Source organism: Semicossyphus pulcher, unplaced genomic scaffold (assembly GCF_022749685.1).
Source record: "Semicossyphus pulcher isolate SPU_LCO1_2020_fin unplaced genomic scaffold, fSemPul1.0.p SCAF_19, whole genome shotgun sequence".
NCBI classification, from domain to species: domain Eukaryota; kingdom Metazoa; phylum Chordata; class Actinopteri; order Labriformes; family Labridae; genus Semicossyphus; species Semicossyphus pulcher.
In genome coordinates, this window is record NW_027211692.1 from 702874 (window position 1) to 721662 (window position 18789).

An 18789-nucleotide genomic window follows, 5' to 3' on the forward strand; every position below is an offset into this window, starting at 1 on the left:
TACAAGTAAATATCTTTGAGTTTTTAATCAAATCAAAGTGATGAAATCAGACTCATGAAAGAGTTTGAGTCAGTGAACAGAGTCAGTGATGTTCAGTCAGCAGAGTTTCTCTCACCTACAGAGACAACGAGGAACCGACTGAGCAGACCACAAACCCAGGATACAGAGGTTCAGTGAAGGAGGTGCTGAAGGTGTGGAGGTGGATCAGTGTGTCAGAGGAGACTCTGTAGAAGGACAGAGTGCCAGCAGGACAGTCCACATACACTGCTACTCTACCAGAGGAGGAGGAGGAGGAGGAGGAGGAGGAGGAGGTGTTTGTGTGTATGTTATTGTGCCTGACAGAGTAACCTCCATCAGAGCAGATCAGACTCCAGGACTGATCATTCCATCCAAACACACATTCATTAATGTCTCCTCTCCTGCTGATTCCTCTGTAACTCACTGATACATCAACACCTCCTCTCCACTCGACCTCCCAGTAACAGCGACCAGTCAGACCAGTCCTACACAGCAGCTGAGGCCAGATGTCAAATCTGTCTGGATGATCAGGATATGACTGATCCTCCCTCACACGTGTCACCTTCCTGTTGTTGTCAGACAGTTTGAGGTTTCTGTTCACTGTGTTTGTGTCCACTTCCAGCTCACAGGCGTCTGATGGAGAGAAGGAGACACAACACAGCTGCAGGTTATCATCTGTTCATTCAAAAACAACTTTACTGACAGTTTCTGAAAGTCAGTCAAACTTAGATTTCATGTTTAACTGTGAATATTTGGCAGCACTGAAACTCAACACTGCAGCTGTAATGAAATGAACAGTTAGTGAACATGGCAGTCAGGATGTGTGGAGCCCAGGATAAGAGCACAATCAAGTGTCAGTAATAAAAGTGCAGCACAAAGAAGCTGTGAACCATCTGCTGTCTCAAACTGTTATTAGGTCAGAGGTCACATGAAGCAGAAAGATCAGAGCTGGAAGAAACACAGTGAATGTTCTCTGCACTGATAATCAAATGTATTGATTCTTTTGATTGGATCCTGCTGTTCACTTTGTTCACTTCGTACATCTTTACAGCCACACTGACAAACACAGAAAGTTAATCCTGATTGAAATTCATCTTCAGTCAGACAATTACAAACACTGGAGCCCAACATGAGCAGCTGTGTTCTCATGAAGCAAAGTTCAAACACACTCACACTTCCTCTCATCAGGTTTCAGTCTGTGCCGTCCACCATGGTCCAACCTGGAGGAAGAAACCAGATCAGAATCTACTTCATACAGCTTCACTCACATCCTCCATCAGACAGCAAGGTCACCAGTTAGAGACAGGGAGACAGCGTCTGTCTGTATGTCTGTCTGTCTGTACCTCAGTGTCTCCAGTCTGCAGTGTGGATCCTCCAGTCCAGCAGACAGCAGCTTCTCTCCTTGTTCTCCAGGATGATTGTAGCTCAGGTCCAGCTCTCTCAGGTGGGAGGAGCTCAGAGCCGAGGCCAGAGAAGCACAGCCTTCCTGTGTGATCAGACAGCCTGACAGACTACACACACACACACACACACACACACACACACGCACACACACACACACACACACACACACTTTGAAACCAAAGTCCATGTTGGAAACTGGACCGGTCATTTCTGGTCACCCCACCAGCTCCCCCTCTTGGCTAGGAGGGGTCACTACTAACTCTGTGACTTGCATCTCTGCCTTCACTCCTGTAATCATGCTCATCCCAGTCAGGATCACTAACCAGCACTCACGCCCTCGTCATAGTCCGGCTCACCCAGGTGGGTCAGTGATCCTTTAACCTGCATGCCCCCCCTGAAGGCCCCGCCCCTTTATTAAATGTGTCTGATTAATGCAGATCTGTGGGTAACAAGGCTCACATATTAAATGACTTATTTTAAGGGACAGTTTGTTTTACTCTTCGACACTGAGACCTGACAAAAGGATGTGTTCCTTTAAATGAACTGTGCCCCATGGACTGTTCAGTCATTGGGACTCCACGTGGCTCAGGCCGCGGTGGAGGTCTCACTGTGGTGTTTTACCTGATCGACCTCCTGGTCCAGCTGCTCAGGTTTTACCTGAGTTCACTTTCTGACTTCTCTTATGAAGCTGCACTTTTAGCTGCTGGTTTTAACCTGCACATTGATGATGTCACAAACTGTGGAGCTGCTGAATTTCTTGATATCACTGAATCTTTGAACTTCAAGCTACATGTTGAAAGCCCCGCTCACAGGAGGGCTCACACCTCGGACCTTCTTCTCTGGGACTAGACACCGCCTTCAGCTGGTCCAAAATGCTGCGGCTGGCCTTCTCACAGGTTCAACACAATACGATCATATAACTCCGATCTCGGCCTCCCTGCATTGGCTTCCTGTCCACTACCATATTGATTTTAAAATTGTACTTTGAACTTTCAAAGCTCTACACGACCAGGCCCCTCGGTACATTACAGACTTACTAACCCCCTATGAGCCTGGGCCCCCCCTCAGATCAGCTGATAGGGGTTTGTGGGTTGTACCCAGAGCCCGATTAAAGACGAAGGGAAATCTGGCTCCCAAACTCTGGAGCGACCGACCTGCTGAAATCCGGTTTGCCAAATCTGTCTCTGCTTTTAAATCTCTTCTTCAAACATTCTTTTTTAAAAGAGCTTTTATTTATGAGGACCTTTTTCTGTTCTTCTTTTCATGTATTTGAACTCTTCATTTCATTATTTTAAATTGTTACGAGTTCTAAACTGTTCGTAGCACTTTGTAAATAAAGGTGATTATTATTTAAGGCTGCAACAACTAATCGATTAAATCGATGGTTAAAATAGTTGGCAACGAATTTCATCATCGATTAGTTGGGTCTTTGTTATGATGCACGGCATGTGCTGTGAAAACGTCACTGGGGGCAGCCAGCCAATGCCGCGGCTTGTGTAGATCACGTGATGAATTACAGGAAGTTACGCCGTCTCCGGTCTTCTTTGTGATGAACATGAATCATTTTTCAGTGAGGAGTATCCGTTTGTTGTGCAGTGCTGATGATGTGTCCGCCTCCGGTAGATTAGTGTCTGTTTACACGGACAAACACACGATTACGGTTTCTAACTTTCATTTAAAAACAAACGTAACGACTGAAACTGCGTCTGTTTCCTTTCCTCTCCGTGTTGTGATGGGCCCATAGCCGGGCCGCTGATGAAGCAGCGGAGGACAGAAGACCGTGGTAATGTTACTAAGCTAACGCACTGGTAAAGCTAATTTAACGCTAACTCTTGATGAAGCTAACGCCTGGCTTCATTAAACATCACAACATGGAGAGAAAACTGACGGCACGTATTTCTGTCTGCACGTTGTGTTTAAATGAACTTGTAATCGTGTGTTTGTCCGTCAGAGCGACACTAATCTATCGCTAATCATCTGAAGTTCGGTCAGAGAGGCTCTGGAGTAAAACATGACGTTATGGAGTTTTTGAATATTTCATGCCATCAGTCAGAGACAGACTAAAGTGAATCTTTTATTTATTCACAACAGAAACTGGATCAATATCTGATTAAATATATATTGATTAGTTACATTTCCCTGTTATACTCAGCTCATGGCTGCATCCCCAACGTCCTTTGTTTTTATTGTCGTGTCATCGTCTGAACTTTCCTTTTTCATGTGAAATTAAAGTTAATCAACAAGATATTAATTGAGTTACTTTATTGATATATTAACACTGCATTGAACAAGAAAACAAGATGTCATATTTTTGTGTTTTGAACATAATGCTAATACTGAAATTGAGCTTTTATCTTTTTATCGACTAATAATTGATCATAGAAATAATTGACAGATTCATTGATTCTCAAAATATTTGTTAATTGCAGCCCTGTTATTATTATTATAATTATTATTGTTATTATTATTATTATCAGCAGTGATGCAGCTGCTGGACTGGCCTGTTGAGTCTGAAGGAAAGGCTCTTCATCAATACGTTTACAAACGTTCCAACCATCATCTCTGCTTTGTTACAGTCGTCGTGGGGATTCTTCTCTTTGGACCACACATGATGGAGTCCAGATGAACATAACTCAGACTGTCTCAGACCAGCGTTTATATATCCAAGTCCAGTTACTGAGCCGTGAACCAAAACACAATACTGGTGACAAGCTCCTCTGTCAGCTGACCCCTTCAGTGTGATATTACAGCCATTTTAATTACAGGGTCGTTAAAAGGACTAAAAGACGCTCAAAGTTTAACTTGTGATATTCATGTCCAGCTGCCTCAGACTCACAGGACTGAGAGCTGAGAACTGAGTACAGAAAAGGTGAGCTCAGAGGGTTATAATTCTCACACAGCTGCACACTAACCTGAGAGCGTCCAGTCTGCAGTGAGGAGATCTTAGTCCATCAGACAGCAGCTTCACTCCTGAGTCCTGCAGGTTGTTGTTGCTCAGGTCCAGCTCTCTCAGACTAGAGGACTGGGAGCTGAGAACTGAGGACAGAGCTCCACAGCTTCTCTCTGACAGATTACAGCCACTCAGCCTAAACATGATTCAAACCAGTTGACACAATAATTAATATATATAAAGGAAATAGAAGCGTAGAAGATCATTATTTTTAAATATCTTTATCCTGACCTGAGAGCTTCCAGTCTGCAGTGAGGAGTTTTTAGTCCATCAGACAGCAGCTTCACTCCTGAGTCCTGCAGGTTGTTGTTGCTCAGGTCCAGCTCTCTCAGACTAGAGGACTGGGAGCTGAGAACTGAGGACAGAGCTCCACAGCTTCTCTCTGACAGATTACAGCCACTCAGCCTAAACATGATTCAAACCAGTTGACACAATAATTAATATATATAAAGGAAATAGAAGCTCAGGTGATCATTATTTTTAGATATCTTTATACTGACCTGATGGTTTCCAGCCTACAGTGTGGAGTCTCCAGTCCACCACAGAGCAGCTTCACTCCTGAGTCCTGCAGGTTGTTGTTGCTCAGGTCCAGCTCTCTCAGACTAGAGGACTGGGAGCTGAGAACTGAGGACAGAGCTCCACAGCTTCTCTCTGACAGATTACAGCCACTCAGCCTGAAGAGGAATCAACAGCACATAAAAGGAAACAATCACAACCAATAGTTGTTGTTTCTGAATAAAGTAAAACTACATTTAACACGGACAGTGATGTGTGCACATACAGAGCTTTGTTGGAGGCTTTGACCACTGGCAGCAGCCTCAGAAGAGCCTCATCTGAAGCAGAGTACTTCTTCAGGTCAAACACGTCCAGATCTTTTTCTGATGACAGTAAGATGAAGACCAGAGCTGACCACTGAGCAGGAGACAGTTCATCTGTGGAGAGACGTCCTGATCTCAGGGCCTGTTGGATCTGCTCCACTAGAGAACTATCATTCAGTTCATTCAGACAGTGGAACAGATTGATGCTTTTCTCTGCAGACAGATTCTCACTGATCTTTGTCTTGATGTACTTGACTGTTTTCTTTTTGGTCTGTGAACCACTTCCTGTCTGTGTCAGCAGACCTCTGAGGAGACTCTGATTGGTTTCTAGTGAAAGACCGAGGAGGAAGCGGAGGAACAAGTCCAGGTGTCCGTTTGGACTCTGTAAGGCCTGGTCCACAGCACTCTGATAGAAACCTGTTGGGTCTTTAAATACTTTAGACCACCAGGATGTTGTTTGTTCTTCTGACAGCAGATTGACACCAGAGTTGATGAACTTCAGATGGACATGAAGAGCAGCCAGAAACTCCTGAACACTCAGATGGACGAAGCAGAACACCGTGTCCTGGTACAGTCCTCTCTCCTCTTTAAAGATCTGTGTGAACACTCCTGAGTACACTGAGGCTGCTCTGATATCGATGCCACACTCTGTCAGGTCTGACTCATAGAAGATCAGGTTTCCTTTCTGCAGCTGCTCAAAAGCCAGTTTTCCCAGAGACTCAATCATCTTCCTGCTCTCTGGACTCCAGTGTTGATCCGTCTCAGCTCCTTCATCATACTTCACAGTCTTCAGTTTGGACTGAACCACCAGGAAGTGGATGTACATCTCAGTCAGGGTCTTGGGCAGCTGTCCTCCCTCTCTGGTCTTCAACACGTCCTCCAGAACTGTAGCAGTGATCCAGCAGAAGACTGGGATGTGGCACATGATGTGGAGGCTTCGGGATGTCTTGATGTGGGAGATGATTCTGTTGGCCTGCTCCTCATCTCTGAATCTCTTCCTGAAGTACTCCTCCTTCTGAGGGTCAGTGAACCCTCTGACCTCTGTCACCACGTCAACACACTCAGGAGGGATCTGATTGGCTGCTGCAGGTCGTGTGGTTATCCAGAGGCGAGCAGAGGGAAGCAGTTTCCCCCTGATGAGGTTTGTCAGCAGCACATCCACTGAGGTGGACTCTGTGACATCAGTCAGGATCTCATTGTTGTGGAAGTCCAGAGGAAGTCGACACTCATCCAGACCGTCAAAGATGAACACAACCTGGAACTCTTCAAACCTGCAGATTCCTGCTTCTTTGGTTTCAGTGAAGAAGTGATGAACAAGTTCCACCAAGCTGAACTTCTTCTCTTTCAGCACATTCAGCTCTCTGAAGGTGAAGGGAAACATGAACTGTATGTCCTGGTTGGCTTTGCCTTCAGCTCAGTCCAGAGTGAACTTCTGTGTTAAGACTGTTTTCCCAATGCCAGCCACTCCCTTTGTCATCACTGTTCTGATTGGTCCATCTCTTCCAGGTGAGGCTTTAAAGATGTCTTCTTGTCTGATGGTTGTTTCTGGTCTGTCTGGTTTCCTGGATGCTGCTTCGATCTGTCTGACCTCATGTTCATCATTGACCTCTCCAGTCCCTCCCTCTGTGATGTAGAGCTCTGTGTAGATCTGATTCAGAAGGGTTGGGTTTCCTGCTTTAGCGATCCCCTCAAACACACACTGGAACTTCTGCTTCAGGTTAGACTTCAGTTTCTGTCGGCTCACTGCAGCAACAGATCCTGAAAGAAACGAACAACAAATGATATCAAAGAGTGGATCCTGCAGAAACTCTCAACATCTAAGTGAGTTTTTCCTTCTGCATCACTTTTATTAAGCTCATTAGTATGGGGGGCTTTCTTTATTCAAGAGCGTGTTCTTTCATCTTGAGAGCATGAGATTGTGTTCAGTTTTTACTTTCCCTCAAAAACCTGCTTTTGCTCTCAAATAGCTCCTGTTTGTGTTCAGATTTGCTCCTTTCTGCTCAAACTGTTCACTTGCACTCAAATATTTTGTTGCTTGCACAAACTTACCTGCACTCCAGCTTCAACCCGTCTCCTGTCACTCAGGCCTTCTGTACTGAAACATCCGCTCTCAGATTTCTTCTCTGCTCTTTGATTTTCTTGATGCACCAACCCTGTCAAAAATCCCTAACCAATAGAAAACCAGGTCCAGGGTCGACCAATGACGTTATCCCTGCCCTGTCGGTGCGTCAGCTTTACTTTTCAGAGCATCCCGTTCGAGCAGTTACTCCACGTCTTCATCTGAGATGTAGAACTTCACTAAGTAACCAGCCAGATAGCAGGCCGGACTCTCATCGGTGTGTTGGAGGACAAACAGACCTGCGAGCACCAGCTGTGTGAGCGTTCGTAACCCTCCAGCTTCATGAACAGGACCGTGTGATCACATGTGTGATGCAGTGAGAGCTTAACAAGCTGCGCCTGTGGGAGACTCAGATGCAGCGAGGAAACTTGGGTCACTTTTAATGTTTCCAGACAAACCAGGTCTCCACCGCTGTGTTCCCAACTGCACGTTTTGCTGATCAGCTGAGCGGACCTGGCAGAGTTCACACGGTGATGGCCGACTCTGGAGCTCAGAAATGTACATTTGAACTGCTCAGTAATCTGTTTGTAGCTGACGTGGAAAGAGCACCTGTAAACATCCAAATGGAGCTGATAGAACTGTGAAACGATGCTCCAAGCTCCGCCCACCAGCTGCTCGCATGCTCTGCATGTTTGGAAGCACACACCTGTGTATAAGGCTGCTGACGGGGGGGGCATGTTGTCCCGGGCCCTGGGCCAGGGAGGGTCCAGGAGGGCCTCTTTGTGAGACATTTATAAATCATTTGTAAGACTCATTTTTCTTTTGACAATTTTCCATGAATGAGTGATGGTCAACAATTTTCTCTCACCTATTACATATGGAATGGTTCCGTCTGACTGGTTGCCATAGCAACGTACATGTTTCATGCATAAAGGCTAGCTGGTGAAGAGTCAAGATGGCCAGTCATCAAAAACGAGAAGAAAAGCGAAAACGAGAAAATGAGAGTTCAACATTAAACATGTGGCGCACCAACAGCACGACACCATACAGTCGAGTTTATGGAATCATTCGGATGTCGTTGTTGTTGTTGTTTATGTTGAGTTTGGTTTGGAGTCTTACGCATGGCGTAAACGAGCTTTGATGCACTGCAGGGCGGTGCATGTGTCTTTGTTTACAACACAAATATGATTGTGACGTTCATTTTAGTCCCTCGTTTGTTTGTGCACAGTTAAGAGACGTCGGCTGTTTACACACACTGGCTGCACTTTGGACAGGCTGTGTTTCTGACATTGCGATAGAGCGTTACATTTCATACAAAGAGGGACGCATGTATTTTTGTTTACAATTCAAATGTGATTGATCACCAAGACTGTGATGTGTGCGCACAGTTAACAGGCTGTTTGCACTTCTTCTCATTGTTTACTTTCTTCCTGACGTTGTGATACCAATGCACAGGTGTCTGATGTTGCATAAGAAACGCACCTGTCACTTTGGATGTGTTGTGCTGATGTTGCTGGGCGCTGTCCGGTGCTGCCGGGTGCTGAAGTCTCTCACCTTGACGCGTGACACTTTTCTGTCCCTGCCTGTTGTCAGTTGTTTGAAGCTGTTAGCCATATTGTGGAATAACCTCAGGACACATTCAGGTAAGAACTACATTTATATCGAATGTGCTGTGCACCAGAGCTGTTGTTCCTGAAAAAACTAACTGGCATATAAAGTAGCTCTAATGTCATGAGAATCGATGACTGTAAATGAAGATGTTAAAGGTCCTGGCGATGTGCCCGGTCCTCCGATGAAATGAACTGTTTGGTGTGTTTGTATTTGGTGGTGGGGCTAACCTTTGGGCTCTTTGTCGTGTGCAGATGGAATGCACTTTGTATGTGCTTTAAGCGTTCTATGCGCGGTGAGGACCGGGGATGTGGATGAGGGCCTGGGCGAGATACGCGGCGCTGCCTGTGTAAGCAACTGATGCACACCTTCACTCCATCCTGAGAGCGTCCATAGCTCAGAACCTGACCACAAACATGAACCAACCTGCAGCCAAGAAACACTTTGCCCTGTGATCACGAGGCAGACTGCTCATGGTGGAAATGTTTGCGTCAGCAGATTGATCACATTTAAATGTTCTTCTGTTGCTCGACGGTGTTGTGATAAAAAACTAGATTTAAGATTTTCTTGACAAAAAATACAGTTTGAAGTTTTCTGGCTGTTTTTGAGCCTGTGATGAAACTTTTCTGTAAATGAGTGAAAAACTGCTGATAGAGACATGAACAGATGAATAATGACGTCTTTTATTTTCCATTTGATCTCTGGTTTCTTCTTCTCGATACCCTTGGTTTGTTCTGAATCTATAAGATTTCTTGGGAGCAGTTAAGTTCATATTTCTGTACAACTACTTTGTCCTAATAGCTCTGATGAAAACGTGGTTTATTTACGTCTGTTCTGAAAACGTTGACCCCGTTGTGACCCAGTCGGTCATTTCGGCCCCATTTCTGACTGAGTTTGAGACCGCTGCTTTACACCAAAGTCAGTGCGACTGTATTGCAACAAAGCAAACATGAATGTGTTCTGTAAGGCTGTCACACGCTCAGGCATGCTAGCTTGTAGCCTCGCTCGTGTGAAGCATTGTGTCTTTGTTAGGGAGAAAATCTGATGACACACAGGAACTATTTGAGTGCAAAGGCAGGTTTTTGAGGGAAAGTAGAAAATCTAAACACAAAATCAATAAGTCATGCTCTCAACATAAAAACATTTATAAATGTAAACGTGCATTTCTTCTTTCCATCATGTTAAATCTGTTTAAATCCTCTTACTGCTCTGCAGACGGTCAGCCAGCTCCTCCTGATTTATTCTCCTCAGGAAGTGCAGAGTGATCTTCAGAAAAGCATCTCTGCTGCTCCTCTGCTCCTCATCCTCACCATCCAACACCTCCTCATCCTCCCTCTGACTCCCTAAGCATGCTGGGTAATCTGAACTCAGAACCCTCTGGACTCTCTTCAGCTCGTTCTTCACAAATGTGACGATGTTCTCCTCCAGCAGCTGGAACAGAATCAGACACTGAACATGAATATAAAGTGGTAGAACACAACATGTGATCCATCAGTCAGTCTGAAGGCCTGCTGCTCAAACAGAACAGCATGCAGACTGAATGATGCTTTAGCATTTAGCCTGTAGTTAATGTGCTTCATTGTAAACAGTGTGTTGTACACACCATCAATGTGGAGTCCAGGTCTGTCTGATGCTGCTGGGCTGACTGATCACTGGGAACCTCTGAGCTCTGCTGAACTCTGTGGAGAAAACATCAAGTTGAAGGACGATTACTGACACAGCTGACTGATCAGAGGGAGTGAGCTGTGGGGTCTGATCCAGAGAGCTGGCTCAGTGGGAGCAGGGTGTCCAATGCTGGAAGACGGAAAGATGGAGCGACAACAAACCACTGATTATGTTCACCATTGATTGTGTTACAAAAGTGCCAAGACACGTTTTTCCAGCGACGCAGACGGACAGAATGGAGGCAACCAAGAACTGTCAGTGGAGTACAGAAAGCCACCCCTCAAGGGAGGGATTCCTGATGTGCAGGTAGGCTACACAAACCAGGTTAGGTGGAGGGGGTTTGGAGGAGAGAGGGGCAAGTGGTCTTGGAGCTCATAAAGCTGGAGATCTCAATGAACAGGATGGAGGATGGACAAGGGCAGAACAGACTGCCTCAAGGCTGGGCAGAGGCCTTCAGGTGGACGGAGAGGAGGTTAACCCACAGGCTGAGACGCTCTAGATGTTTCTGTGAGACGAAGGGGGATACTGCAGGCCGGCAATGAGGCCAACGAAAAACACAGTTTGAAACCATCTTCATGTGAGATTGTTTGTTGGTGTTTCAGATGTCTGTTGTCTTTGTGTTTCCTCCTGTTGTCACCGACTCTGTTGTTGTGTCGTTGTTGTGATCAGCGCTGAGAAAGGAAACGCTGCTGATGTAACGAGACCGTCACAGACCTCCTCATGAAGCTCCATGTTTGAAGTCAGCTGCTGCTCTGATTACAGGATGTGAGCTTTCAAACACACAAACACACTGACATGGTTTCATCATGTTGAGCCTCATCACTGGATTCTTTGACAGGTGACTGTTGTACAGGTGAACCCTGTGATGTCACCACTCAAACAATACACTGATGAGTCATACAACTCACGATGAAGCTCTGGACCAGGACACGAGTCTTTTCTCAGCAGAGTCACAAAATAACAGTTTGATGTTTTAATTCTTACCTTCCATCAGCAGGATGTTCGTCTTTAAAGGTCAAAGGTTCAATCATAGACCAGTCACTCTTCATGGACACACAGCTGGGTCCAGGAGCGTCTGGTCTCTGCTGCTGCATCCTGATACAAACAAACAACATCATGAGTTACAGTGAGCTGTTGTTCACCTGTTCAGCAGCAGGTGTGACAGTGATGTGAGTGCTGAGCTGTGACATGGAGGAGAGTCATGGACAGTTAGAGATCCTCATCTCACCTCAGAGCTTCATGTTCCCCACACAGAGAGCTTTTAGAGGGAGGGGCTCCCTCCTCTGTGTCCTCACACTGATCCATAGCAGAGCGCCCCCTGCTGGCAGAGCTGTGTCACTACAACAACACTGACAGAGTTCAGCTGCTGCAGTCACATCCAGTCACAGAGACTTTGAGCTTCAGCTGTGGAGGAAACAGAGAAGATAGAGATGATTCACCTTCATCAGTCCACCTGATGTGATGCTGCCGTCACCTCATCATCACCTCACTGTCAGTCTGCAAACATCAGATGTACCTGCAGACACCTGGAGGAGGACCCCGCCCCCATCAGGGGCCCCGTTACAAGCAGCCAGGAGACGTCAGAGCGGCTGCAGCTCAGCGTCAGCAGAACTAAGCAGCTGATCGTGACTCTTCTGTCCCTTTGTGTGAATCTCACTTTATTTAATCCAACATAACAGATGTGTTACTTCAGATGACAGGCGGCCATGTTGTTTTTTATGTCACCTCTAACCACTTCATTTAAACTGGTTTCTGTGTGAACTTGTTTCTGTCTTTGTTCTGATGAAACGTCTCAATTTGTCTCTGCAGATCAATAAAGTTTGATCTGATCAAAGGAGCTTTACTGCAGGACTTTGAGCTCATTGGACCTCATAAAGTGATAAAACCTTCAAACACACCCGACAGTTCATTGATTAACCACAATAATCAGCACATTGAAGACTTCCTGAACATCACACTGATTCTGTCATGATTTGTACGTTTGACACGTTAATAATAATCGATGACGTTCCCTCAGTTTCACTCGTGTTTCAGCTCCTCTCATGTGTCAGAGCTGCAGGTCAACATCTCACTGTTTGATTTCTTCATCAGCTCAGACTGAGCTCAGAGACAGGCCCTCACTGCTGCCTCTCACTGTCCTGTTAGCATGGTTAGCATAGCCTGCACGCTAACAGAGAGTCATTGTGCTGTCTGCACTTCTACTGTAGTCAGAGCAGCTAACGCACCTGGTGGCTAACTGTTAGCTTACAGCTCTGTTTACACTTAAACTGACTGAGAGTCTTTAAAACAGTGAAAAGTGTCACTTACCAAAGCTTCAACACGGAGAACAGATCTGCGTCTCAACGAGAGGAAGTGAAAGTAAAAACTCAAAGCAGGAAAAACCACATTCTGTTCATCTCCATGGCAACAGGGATCAAAGGTCACAGCCTCCATTTGACTGAAGGAAGTTTGATGTTTTCTCACATGATTTATGAGGAGAGATAAAAGTGTTTGTGTCGTCAGAAGCAGCAGAGATCGTCGTCATGTCGACACCTCAGCTGTCAATCAACAGAAGACATTCAGACATTAAACATGAAGACAAAAGCACAAAGACTTTTATTGTGGAACATCCAGCTTTTTGAATGTCACTTCCTGTGTGAGGAAAACAGTCAGAGATGATGAGAATAAAGACTTTGACAGGTGAGAGCAGGCTGTCTGTCTGTGTCAGTGTTAACCCTGATCAAAGTTATCTGAGGACTCTTCACAAACCGAGCAGGTCGACAGCGCTCGCTTCTCCCACACAGAGACCAACATGAATCCACCATGAGACAGAAACACTTCCTGTAACAGGCACAAACCTCCAGCAACTTAAAGCGTCATGTCTTATGTTTCTTTATTACTTAATCGTTATCATTAAAAACTTTTCATCGCTTTATGTGTTATTATAATTGATCATTTCTTTGGTGTCATATTGGATATTGATCATCTACATTGCAGCTCAGTGATACTTCAGCTGTCCTCCAGATGGAGCTGTTTCCTCACATCACTCCTCAGACCAACACAGCAAACGCCTGGTTGTTTTGGGATTGTTCACTTCCTGTCTGAGGCGTGTAGATGTTTTTATTTCTCTTCGTCTGAGCGAGAATCAGAAGCACATTAAACTCAGGTCAGGTGATGTCGCTGAACACCTGAGCGACAGTCAGACAACATTCAACATCATCCACGTGGGAGAAAACACGGTTTCTGTTTCACAGAAATTTACAACCAAAAACTAAATTGCACAAAAAAGTGACGTTGATAATTAAAGAAGTGTTTCCTGTCGAAATAAACGGTGAATGATGACGTGCAGGAAGCGATGATGTCGAAGCTTCCTCACATTAAAGTGATCCCAGAAGCCACGGCCCCCTGGTGGCCCTTAAAGGTACTGCAGGTGAACCACGAGCGGTCATTCACATTGATTTCCTGGATTTTAAACAGTTCTTTCTGCACTGGCTTTGTTGCTTACATCGTCACCTGCGTGTGGGCGGATTATACATTTGTACTGCAGCGCTGTAGATCCACTCTCACATAAAGTGACTGTGATAATAATAATAATTTGTTCATGAATAAAAATATGTCGGAGATACTTCATCTTGGTCTCAGTGTCGATCATTATCGTGTAGGTTTGAGTGAGAGAGAACGCCGTGCAAGCGAACACTTTGAGCAGAAACAGAGAAAATGTGAAACAAACAGGAGGGACAGTTTTACAAAATCTGAACACGTGAATGAGTCGCGCTCTCGGGACGAACAAACGCGCTCGAATAACCCCACACAAGAACAGCAGGCTCAGAGACTGTGGTCACACACACTGTGTCTAAAGGACCACAGATCAGGCTGTGCGTTCAGTAACGGAGCAGAGAGGAGAAATAACAAGCAGGATGTGTCTGAGGATAACATCTGTAATGTTCCTCAGGTGTGTTCTCATCACAGCTGCACCTGACTCATCAGACTAATGAAACAGCAGAATGAATCCCTGCGTCCTCCTCAGGAGCCAAACTCTGTCCTCGACCTCGGGGCCAATTAGCTTCAAGAGAGACGACAACAAACTGAGAGTCCTGGAGGAGCGAGCCGCAGAATCATTACATTTAACAGGTGAAACCTCGGAGGGAACGACGAGCCTCCTCTCACTTACTGTTTCATAACGAAGCTAATTACAAAGACTGTTATTCTATCACTCTGCAGTATCTGTGTGACTTCTGTCGGGTTTTTCTTCATGCACATTTCCACGTTTAAAATGTCTGAAAGTTAGAGAAGAATGACGAGTAAAGCATCATGGTGAACACACGCAGAAGAAGAAGAAAACTGCAGCTGCCATCGCGAGCTGATGACGTCATCTGTGTCCAGAGCGTGTGCAGTAGAGATCGGCCCGCCCCTTCCTCTACCCGACACACACCTTTACCTTGTGTCCTTGGCATGTTGCAGTCCTCAGGTGTCCTTGGCGTGTCGGCGCCCTCAGGTGTCCTTGGCATGTTGGAGCCCTCAGGTGTCCTTGGCGTGTTGGAGCCCACAGGTGTCCTTGGCGTGTTGGAGCCCTCAGGTGTCCTCGGCGTGTCGGCGCCCTCAGGTGTCCTTGGCGTGTCGGAGCCCTCAGGTGTCCTTGGCGTGTCGGAGCCCTCAGGTGTCCTTGGCGTGTCGGAGCCCTCAGGTGTCCTTGGCGTGTCGGAGCCCTCAGGTGTCCTTGGCGTGTCGGAGCCCTCAGGTGTCCTTGGCGTGTCGGAGCCCTCAGGTGTCCTTGGCGTGTTGGAGCCCTCAGGTGGGCTCAGTCTGCAGCAGAACAGCTTCTTGTGTCGGTCTGAAGCAGATATTCACGCTGATGGAAAGTTCAATGACTGTAGTGTTAGTGTTAGTTACGTCTCCTCTCGCCGTTCCTCCTCTACTCTGCTACTCGGGAACAGAACGCTGCAGGAGCCCCATTTGTCCACAGAGCTGTCAATCATGAGGCCACACCCCCTTTTTGTAGCATCAAATAACTAATTAAAAGTAAACTTGTCAGAAAAATGAACACTTGGACATAAATCAGCGTGATAAGAACTAACTATAATGACAGAAACCATGTTGGAGAAAAATGTATTTGACGTGTATTTTGATTTTATAGTTTGACTCATGTCCCATCTGTTAACATGGAGGAGGCGGGGCTTATGAGCTATACTGCAGCCAGTCAGCAGGGGGCGATAGAGAGGGTTTGAGCTGTAATGTCAGCCATCTTTTTATACAGTCATAAACAAAACCAGCTAATGTAAGTTTTATTAACTGATTTTTGTTTGAGTCTTTAAAATGAAACAAAATAGTAAAAACATTCAGTCTTTAAAGATAAAATCCCGAAGATCTCAGTGTCGTTCTCTTTGGCGCCCCCTAATGGTGATAAACAGTAACTGCAGGAGCACACTTCAGATATCCAGACAGTGCTGCATGTGTGACGTCCACGGTCGGCTCCGGTTGTAACTCTTGATTTTCCTGGCTGACGGTCGCTTTCCTTTTCAGACTGTTTGCTTCATCTGAGCGTCGAGTTTGTTTCTTCTTCTTTGGATTTTCACTTCTTGTTGAAGTTGTATCTGTAGTCATCCATCTTTTCTTTGTTTGTTCAGCCATAGTAGATTACTGTTTACTGGCAACACTTGCAGAGAGCGGAAAAGCAGCCGCTTAGCTCCGCCTACCCTCTCTGGCAGACCAACCACTGCTGGCTGATGGAGAACGCGTCACTAACTGGGCGCCGCCACAGACACCCAGCCCATAATAATACTATATACTGCAAATGTAAAGGCTTTCATCAGTGGGCCATAGGCTCAGTCACCATGTGTTACCTCATTCAGAGAGAGAGAGAGACTTACAGACATTTATTTACATGAACATCTTCATGATTGTATCTTTAAAAGTCTTATTTTGTCCAAAACCAGAAAGTTTAGTTTCAGTTTAGTTTCAGAGACGATGAAGAAAATCGGTAAATGTTCCCGTGTGGGCGGTTTAAACCGAAAGACAAAGAAAAGTGAAATGAGACACACGTGAAATATTTCTGCTTTAATCATTGAAACAATAATGATCAGAAACAGGAAACAAGAAACAAGTTGATTAAACTCTGGAGATCTCCGGTCTAATGGGCTCAGGACGTTTTAATTGGTCCAAACTGGTTTCAGCCAGTTAGATTGCTGCTGCGTTTGGGGTCTGTCTCCCCGTGGGACATTTGGACTTCAGGTATAAGATGAAGCCAGAGAGGACAGAGTTCCTCCTGACGGCCGACTGATCAACCTGAGCAGGTAGGAAAGTTCTTATATTTTGTTTTAATTCATTCAACAATAATTGATTGTGATTATTTTTGATTCCCAAATGATATTTATTAGATTATTCTTATTTTCAATTATAGTTTAAATTTAAACCTTCAGTTCTTCATATTTTCCCCCTGCAAATATGTTTCACATTAAAAGCATCGTAGCATCATCTCTACCTTTACTGTCATGCTTTTAATAGGCAAAACTAGCAGGAAGTGTTGAGTTTGGCTGACAGTAGCGTAACCAAAAGTGTGTGAACAGCTCGTCGCCTGCTGTTCGTGTGTCTGTCGCTGCTGCTGTGCAAAGACAAACTGAACTCTTTCTCCCTTTGAACGTGACACAGGTCTTATCAAACACTTTGATTATTGCTTTGATCTCTAACAGTTCTGACACACCTGCTGTCTGTTCTCGGTTTCATGGTGCAGTTTTTGGACTTTTAAATTTGAACCACTAACTAACAGCGCATGAAAGCTGCTGTAAGAAGTGTCTACCATGAAGCCTCTGATTATTTATTATCTATTTATTTATTTACAAGCAAAGTAAATATGGACTTTTATGTCTTGTTTTGTGTCATGATTGTAAAGTTTACAGAATATATAGTGTTTAGAAGTGAGTACAAACGTGTCTCATGGAATGTCTTCATTGACAAGGTGAGTGTTGTTGTTGTTGTTGTTGTTGTTGTTGTTGTTGTGAGCTGAGTGTGAATGTTTACATGTATTTATCACTAAAGCATATTTTCTTTCAGCAGCAGGCGGTGACGACAACAGACACAAACATCTGATGGCTGATCGAGGTCAGTGAAATATTTCACTAACCCTAACCCTCTATAGGATCAGACTGGAGACGCCCCCTGCTGTTCATCATTAAGACTGCAGGTTTTCTTACATTCAGTCAGTATCTGCTGCTCAGTGATCACACTGAGGTTTTCACTGTGCATTAACGTGTTGTTTTACCTCTCTCAGTCTGATCTCTGCTCAGGTGACTTTGGCGCCATGTTGGAGGCGTCTCTGGGCAGGAACTTCTCCCACAGCACCTTCGTCTTCAGAGGTTTCCCTGAGCTGCACCGACACCGCCGGCTGCTGGCGCTGCCGTTCTGCGTGTCGTACCTGCTGGTGCTGCTGGGAAACTCACTGCTGGTGTACGTGGTCCACAGCGTGGAGAGTTTGCACAGCCCCATGTACCTGCTCATCTGCACGCTCTGCATCGTCGACATCCTCGTGGTGACCACCATCATCCCCAACATGGTCTTCAGCCTCCTCTTCGACTGGGACCACATCTCATTGGCTGGCTGTCTGACTCAGATGTTCTTCACTCACTTCCTGTCCTCGTTGGAGTCCACGCTGCTGCTGGCCATGGCGCTGGACCGCTACGTGGCCATCTGCCAGCCGCTGCGCTACACCAAAATCATCGACTCGACCATGTTCGTGAAGCTGCTGCTCTTCACTCTGGTCCGCAGCGGCGCCATCATGGGCACGCTGGTGGGTTTGGCTGGTTCGCTGCAGTTCTGCGGCTCCAACACGATCCAGCACTGCTACTGCGACCACATGGCGCTGGTCAGCCTGGCCTGTGATAGCACGGAGAGAAGCAGCGCCGCCGGCCTCGCTGTCATCGTCTGCTTCGTGGGCATGGACATCCCACTCATCTTCTTCTCCTACATGAAGATCCTGAGCGTCGTCCTGCGGGCGGCGGCAGCTGGAGAGGACCGTTGGAAGGCGTTTCACACCTGCGGCACTCACCTGATCGTCATGATGTGTTTCTACCTGGTGGGAAGCGTCACGTTCCTCTCCCACAACCTGAACATCTCCATACCGACGGACGTCAACACCTTCATGGGTCTCATGTACATCCTGTTCCCCGCCACCGTCAACCCCGTCATCTACGGCGTTCGGACCAAAGAAATACGAAACGGATTCTTGAAGATTTTTAAAACGATGGCGGTGAAAGTTTCTCCTAAATGACACACGTGACACGTTTCCTCCTCTTTTT

At 45.9% G+C, this 18789-nt stretch overlaps 1 protein-coding gene and 1 pseudogene across 1 annotated transcript; one reads left to right on the forward strand and one right to left on the reverse strand.

Annotated features, from left to right (window-relative positions):
* Window positions 1–11: 11 nt before the first annotated feature.
* LOC138596846 (NLR family CARD domain-containing protein 3-like) lies at window positions 12–11616 on the reverse strand (annotated as a pseudogene).
* Window positions 11617–17795: 6179 nt separating this feature from the next.
* or55e1 (odorant receptor, family 55, subfamily E, member 1) lies at window positions 17796–18761 on the forward strand. Its single transcript, XM_069668959.1, has one exon. It carries the CDS (start codon window positions 17796–17798, stop codon window positions 18759–18761), a length of 966 nt encoding a protein of 321 aa, XP_069525060.1.
* The last annotated feature ends 28 nt before the right edge of the window (window positions 18762–18789 follow it).